Consider the following 7,539-nt stretch of genomic DNA (forward strand, 5'->3'; position numbering starts at 1 on the left):
TTATTCCTACCTTGGAAAATTATTATTTTTTGTTTAAATTAAAAAAACAACAAGGGAACTAATCTTACTATACAAACTGGTATATTACGAAGTGAATACAATTAGTAATGATCAGCTGGTCGAGTTATATGCTCTCTGGAAATTCTTGGATAGTCTCAATCGTACCAGGTTTGAACCTACAGGACGTTTGGGCTGGGATGTAATAATATGAAGAAACATTCTAAACATGTAAAACTAATCAATAAATACTTCCTCATAAAAAAAACAAAACATAACATATAAAGAAAACAGTTGAAATCAAATATATTTTTAACATTTTATTATGTTCATAAACAATTCTGCAGTCTTCAAGAACTGTTTTCTCTGAGCATTCTTCATTTGAATGCAGGAAATGTTTTGGCTGTGAATGAGGCAAAAAACATATTTAACTGACATCATTGGTAAAGCTCAATTTTAAGAATCTGCCTTCAACTGTTGGTTAGTCAACTGAATTTTTTCCCCTGGTTTAAAGGCAGGCATGCCTAAGTATGGGCAGCTAGCACATCTGAAAGCATCTCCGAGGTAGCACTGAAATAAAAGTAAGAAGTGTGTTACTTCACCATGACATCTGATATATGACATTATACATAAAACAAAGTTTGAGCTTATGGTCGCATTATTTAAGGCTGTACAGCATAGGTAAAAAGATTGGGGGTGGGGGGAAAGAAGGGCTGAGTTGTTAAAAAGATAAAGGCAAAATATTAAGCAATTGTTTAAACTGACAACTAACAAAAAAAAATCTATGACAATTAACAAGGAAATAGAAATTATTTGGTCTGGGCTTTGATTTTATAAAATCTATATTAACACTATAGTTTTTTTAACTGCCAAAGAAGCCAAATAATTCATCACATCTAATGCTAATTAATTAAAAGTTTAATTTAAAAAACATATTAATTAAATGGATCACTTATTTTTTAAAGAAACAAAAAAAAACAACAATTAAGTCGTACATTTCCACAAGCTGAGGTCTTGGTCGTTGTCACTGGCTGCTTTTCTTTCTCAAGTTCTTCTGCCAAGCCGCAGGTACAGTTTTTACAAGCTTTCTTCTTGGCAGGTCCACTGCCACAGTCAACTGTGTTGTAAAGAGAAGAATGCAATAAGAACCAACAATGCATGAAAAAGCTGCCTAAAATGTTAGTTCCACTCCTACCTTTGCAATAAATATTGATAGACTACACTATGAACATTACCACCAAGACATAACTAAGGTTTTACTGAGCTGAGCTCTTGCTGGATACCAGGCATAAAAAAGGCCTATCTCGGGCACCCCTAAAAGTAACAGCTATGAGAAAAAGCTTTAGAAGGTTGGAAAGGAATTTAAGACTTCACTTAGTAACCCATGAGAGATTTCTCAGCTAAGAATGGAATAAAAATATAAAAAAAATATAGTAAGTTACTAAAGGATGTAGAAGTAACTCACATTTAAGACTTGCTGGATCTGGTTTCTTCAAATCATTTTCATCCAACAAGTCATCTTGATTGACCAGGTCAACATTGTCGTCTAATAAATCTGAAGAATTCAAAGCCCAAACTTTGGCCACTTTGTCATCCACCTTAGCTGTAAAAATAAAGAGAATCATTGATTCAAACTAAAAATACATGTACTTAATGAATTATATCATTTACATTTCTAATATAATCAGAAGTACTAAAAGCCTCTATTGAATATTACTAAAAATTATCCAATTATATTATTAGGTGTTTGAATGAAGCTAACTTGGGCTTATATTTTTTTTAAGACCCATAGTACCAGCACATTATGCTCAACAAAAAGCCTAGATGACAAGAGAATTGTATTACAAACCAGCGGGTTTGGATTTGAAGGCCAGTTTTAGCTGTGATGATGAGCCCACTTCATAACTTGGTTTCTGTGCCTCTAACCTAATGATGACACTTTCTGTCTGAGATTCAAACTTCTGTTTCAGCTCCAACTTTTCATCATCATCTAAAGAAACTTCACGAGGCTGAAGCAGCAAAATACAATTTTAATTTTAAAAATTTAATTCACTAAGAGTAGTCTAAACTGATCTCAAGCAAAAGCATACACAACTTTTGTCGTTTATTTGACACAGTGTCTATATATTTGGTTTTGGTATTTGAAAAATATTTAAGCCAAACTTCATGCATGCAGCAGACAGTCTGTCAACCAGGGTATGAAGCTGAGTAGCAGATTCAGCAATGATAGCTTATCATTAGACTAGGAGTTCCATAATTAACACCTTTCTAACTTTGGTTTTGGCCCTCAATCTGGATAAATTGAAGTCTTTACCAGAGGATCTTGTATGAAGAAATACACCTTTATTGATGTTATAAGCTTAATGCAGTAGCCAGGAAAAGAATATATACCAAACAGAGTAAAACAGTATTTACTTTAATACTTCTGATAGAATGCCATTGCTCCTGAAAACTTATTTTTCATTCCATTTATTGTTTTTTTAAATCATTGGAAATAGGTAGTTATTCCAAGCATTTCTACACTAGAATATCTGGTAGAGAGGCTAGGGCGACATTTACTTCCATGCGGCGTAAATATCAAAGTAGTGCTTTTTCCATTGCTCTAGCTGCTTGGTTTGATCAGTTTAGGAGTGAAGACCTCTTTTACTCGATTCAAAGTTCCATTTGTGTAAAGTTTAACCTCAAATCAGTCAACATTTTTTGCATTCTTGAGGCCCAAAAGTGCTGAGTCATAAATTGCCTCTTATAGTTTCTCCCATCTGGTAGAGACATTTTCTTCTGTTAACTCTTACAGCCACTTGACCCCACATTGTGATGGTTTTCCATCCCTTTGGATCCGGTCAGTATGGAAGAGAGAGTGGGGAGCCCAGCACTTGCAAATTTACCACCCAGGCTTTCCCCCAGCAATCGAGAGGTCACTCCATCTCTGACAGTAATGTCTACTGCAGCTGTGTATTAAAGAGTAGCCTCTTTAGTCACACAAGAAGTTGCAAAGGGAAAAGATAGTCTCTCAAGATGTAAAATGCCACAGGTAAAACAGTTGAGAAAATCTAGTCAGTATGACATTGGTTCCTTGAATTCAAACACAACCTCAGAGCACATACAACAGTCCTACTACTTTAATGACATTTGTATATAAGAACGTATAATAACACATTTATAGTATAAGGAAACCATAATTCCAATGGATTGCAGCACTACAATTCAAGAACTATGCCTTCTATCTAGACTCAAACATAGTCACTGACCACTAAGTAAATCCATTACCTTACTCACCAACCCCTGTAGAGATGCACAATATTGAGCAGAAAAAAACAAAAACTTGTTAACTGAAACATAAATATCTTCCCCCAAGTACAAATAGAAATTAAATAGAATATAATTGGGGCAGCATATATAGATTACAAACAGAATTAGCCTACCTGAGATATATTAACAAAGCCTGCAAGTTTTAGTAATGATATAAACTTCTCTTTTGTTTTAATCCCAGTTTCAGCTTGTGTGTCCAGGGGGAGACAAAGTTCCTGAATGTAAAGTTTTCCTTGTGGTTTCAGTACACGACATATTTCACCAAGTATGTCTACTGTGTGTTGGATTAGCAAAGGGTTGACAAGACCAGAAAGCACAACATCAAAACCTGAGTTAGGATGTGAAGCTAAGAAAAACAAACAAAGTATATTAACTCGAAATTAAGATGAGAGCCTTCATTGTTATGCTACAAATATTTTTTTCTTGATGGATTATTATAACAAACAATAAACTAGAGATCCCAAGCAATCTTGAAATGTAAACCAGATGAGCTTTTATTAACATATGTAGAACTTACATTTTTTAACAGTCTTTTAAATAAAAACCAGCAACAAACAAACAAGAAAACAATGCTCATAACATATTGTGAAACTTGCATAAATCAATTTGCAGAATTCCTTTTAAAGGAACAGTGGATTGTATTGTAGAATATAGATATATGTTGATCAGATTCCTTTTATATAAATGCTATCATAATGTGAATACATTTGTAAGTATTTTTTTTAAAGATTAAAATTTAATAAATTGTAAATATTTGATCTGAATAGTGACTTTTTTAAAAAACTTATTCAGAACAGAAGAGCTCCAAACCTCCTATTGTTTACCTCTTTTTCTTAGAACTATTCAAATGTCCAAATGCAAAAAAAGAGGCCCAGTTTGGATTTGTAATTTAAAATCTTTATGTAATTCAATTAATCAGACTAAATTTCTAAGCAAAGATTTTGAGGATACTTTAAAAAAGTATTTATTTAAATCAATACAGTTTTACTATTAAAAAGTATTAAATTTTGTTTAAGGTTGTATTTTTGACTAACAAAATTATTTCAGACATGAAGGTTACAGTCAATGTAGGATTAAATTGCAGATTAAAAAAGCAATTTTTTTTCAAATCATCTACTTTCTTGTACTAGTTCCTATACATACATAATTTGAGTCTTTCAATGTGTTCCAGTTGAATTTTTCCTTCTTCACCAGATCTAATTTGATTGGATATGGAGCTTGCAAACTCTTGCATCTGTATCGACATTTGCTCTCCTGCCCATAGCAAAAGAACTTTTGCTCCGCTGAATAAATTAATGCCATCTAAATTAGACATTTTTAGAATCTGATGAGAAAAAAAAAAGAAAATATACTGATATACTTAAGATACAATTAATATAATAAAATTGAGTTTACTAAAGTGTTACATTAATGTTTAAATATATATATATATATATATATATATATATATTTATTTATAATATATATATTGGCCAAATCTAATTCAGGCTTCCCATATAATTATGAAAGTGGAACTTGAAAAGAATTAGTAGTTCATTATTCATTTACAATAATTTTTTACTCTAATGTTGGGTCTGAAAAACATGAAGAACAACTGAAGGCAAAGCAACTACTGAACTAGATCTACTTGAACAGCAAAAAAAAAAAAAATCTATTCATTTGAATTTGATTTAAATTTTTTAATTTTGTGTAACATTCATACTGCCTAACAAATGATCAAACATACAATAGATCAAGAGTGTACTCTAAATGGCTAAAATAAAATATTAACAAATAAAAGTTAATTTCTCATTTTTCATCAGCATCATCATGTAGACATTGTTACTATAGCTCTAGATCTAGAGTAGTTTATGCTATTCGGACACCTATAGGCCCAAATTTGAAAGTTTGACTTTGACAGCGCATTTTTTTACAATGGTTTGACATAGAAAAGAAAATGACGTATCAAAATCTTCTTTAGTTAAAGGAGAATAAGGATGACTACTTATATTTGTTCCCCAAACCTATATTTGTTAATTTATTTAAGGTCAAAGAGGCCATGTGTTTTCATTTAATTCGGACACATTTGACCCACATTATTTGATTCTGGACACCATAAATAATTTATTTCGGACAGTCTCTATATTTAGGCATCAATAAACTCAGATTTTAATTCTATATTAACATTAACTAAATTTTAAGATCCCCAGGCATAACCCCTCACATGAAATCATTACGATGTTTTCAAACTATGCATAAATACAAACACAAAAAATAAAAATATATGAACACACTTATTCTACCAAAATTAGGTCACTGGAATAGTGATTTTTGGTATGGAATTAGAAAACTTGGCTTATGAACCAAATAAATTAGCTCCAAATACAGAATAAATATTGCCGGGCTCATTAGTATAGACTTAGCCAATCAAAAAATATAGTCTTAACTCTAGGAAGAGGTAAAGTAACATAGGAAAAAACAACAACCTGACTAACAAATTTGAAATTCGTTTTTCTTACATAAAAAGACATTGTAAATGGAAGGAAATTGGGTTAGAATCATTGGAAAATTCAAAATGGACAAGCACATTATACAGCGCGCTAGTTTTATAATACATATTAAAATAATTATTTAATATTTAATGACCACAAAAAACAGCGAATGTCCGAATTCATGTAATGTCCGAAATAAATAAACTGTAACTATAAATGTAACAAGAAAAACATGACATAGCAAAAGTCCGATAACGACAGTGACCACTGACACTGAATCATGACTGTCAGTGTAACTAGTCATACTAGTCTAGATCTATACACTGTAGAGTTTTGTAGTGTTTCTACTCTCTAAATCTGTAAATTCTTTAACTAAATAACACATCATTTTTTTTTACTAGATCTAGAACTTACTATTGATTATAGCCTATATACTTAGATATATATATCTAGATCTAGAGTCTAGATAGAGAAAGTCTGGACCAAAATAACAGCAGTAAACCGAGAGATAACTCCCACTGAATCTAACCGGAAGTTGATTAACAGATAATTTTATTTCGACTTTTTACTAGATTAAATATTTTCATATCTAGGCATTCCACAAGAGGTAAACCGTGGAACTATAGGCCTGGCTGGTCTACTATTAACCCGACTACGCTATAATGTGGCACTTGGGTGGAAACGACAATTAGAGGAAGTGGCTAGGCTAAATGAATAGCAAAATAAAACTCCCGTGGGAGTGTCCAAGGGAACGCGAGAGTGGTCCCATTGCACGGAGCGGAGTTGAAAGAGAGCTCCTACGGCCCTGTCGATAATCCATGCGCCGTTCCTTAAGGGACCGTTACATAATGACGAGTCCTGCACGGTTAGCTTGGTGACTGATGAAGGCAAGGTCTCGGTGCAAGGGCTGTTAAAGATTTGAATTGTAAACACGTGAAATGTAAGAAATACCTTTTTAAAAAACAAAGCTTAGGTTATATTGCGTGAAATTGCATAAATAATTTTGAATCGGTCATGCAATTATTTTTTTTTTATTTATCTAGATTAACTAGACGTCCTGAGTTGTGCGGGACTGTCCCGCTTTTCATAAAATATCCAAGCGGGAAGGCTAATTTCCCGCGTTCATTAAATAAGTCGCTTTCTTTCTTAATCCTTTGTTTGACTAATAATTTGAAATTACCACCTTGCGGGAATTCCTTCTTATATTTCATGTTCACTGCTTCGCAATCTCCCATGTTCAAGACATGGTTAGTGCCCTTTATTATGCAGCATCCTGCCTGCTTCTCAAAACACCGATGTCAGTACGTTTTCTGTCGTTCCGCATGTGTCTCGCTGATACTATAAATCAATTCCAGCTTACAGTAATTCTTGGCTTAGCTTTCCTTTCTGTTCAAGTAGAAGGGTCAGAAATGTTGAAGACAAAGCGAACATCGAAGTTCATAGGGACCTGCAGGCAGTAGGCAAGAAAAATCAACAACCTCAGTGCAGTATTGTGTTAAAAATGTTGATCATAGTTTACTGAGGCACATGTGGATAAACCGAACACCTGCATACAAATCGTAATTTTCAATTGGAAGTTTCTAGTAAGCCTCCACTAATGTACTTCTCTAGCATTGAAATATTTGATATAGCGAAACTTGTAGCCGCTAAAAGCCTTTCATAAATTTTTCCATAATAAAAATGTTCAATCAATGGACTCCACTATGACCCCAAACTACAAATGTGCAAGAACCAAACGTGAAGGTGTGGACCCAATGAAATG

At 33.0% G+C, this 7,539-nt stretch overlaps 1 protein-coding gene across 2 annotated transcripts; it reads right to left on the bottom strand.

Moving 5' to 3' along the window:
• Positions 1 to 304: 304 nt before the first annotated feature.
• On the bottom strand, positions 305 to 6,329 carry LOC106077921 (anamorsin homolog). 2 transcript variants are annotated; one of them, XM_056034511.1, is made up of 7 exons: positions 6,192 to 6,329; positions 4,450 to 4,630; positions 3,420 to 3,652; positions 1,847 to 2,006; positions 1,463 to 1,600; positions 993 to 1,114; positions 305 to 567 (listed from the first exon to the last, which is right to left on the bottom strand). In XM_056034511.1, the coding sequence occupies exons 2-7, from the start codon at positions 4,619 to 4,621 to the stop codon at positions 454 to 456; spliced, it is 939 nt and encodes a 312-aa protein (XP_055890486.1). In that variant the 5' UTR covers positions 4,622 to 4,630; positions 6,192 to 6,329; the 3' UTR covers positions 305 to 453. The 2 variants fall into 2 exon arrangements, with proteins under 2 accessions (XP_055890486.1, XP_055890485.1); XM_056034510.1 differs by lacking the exon at positions 6,192 to 6,329 and adding an exon at positions 5,932 to 6,096.
• Between the last annotated feature and the right edge of the window lie 1,210 nt (positions 6,330 to 7,539).

This window comes from Biomphalaria glabrata, chromosome 7, assembly GCF_947242115.1.
Source record: "Biomphalaria glabrata chromosome 7, xgBioGlab47.1, whole genome shotgun sequence".
In the NCBI taxonomy this organism is placed as follows: domain Eukaryota; kingdom Metazoa; phylum Mollusca; class Gastropoda; family Planorbidae; genus Biomphalaria; species Biomphalaria glabrata.

Bases quoted from the DNA above. Each gene is read 5' to 3' on its own strand.
- LOC106077921 (XM_056034510.1), bottom strand. From the start codon at position 6,081: ATGACTAGTTACACTGACAGTCATGATTCAGTGTCAGTGGTCACTGTC. The intron at 3,653-4,449 runs GTATGTATAGGA...TGTTTTTCTTAG, and splicing joins CATTGAAAGACTCAAATTAT to CTTCACATCCTAACTCAGGT. The intron at 1,115-1,462 runs GTGAGTTACTTC...TTTACAACACAG, and splicing joins AGATCCAGCAAGTCTTAAAT to TTGACTGTGGCAGTGGACCT.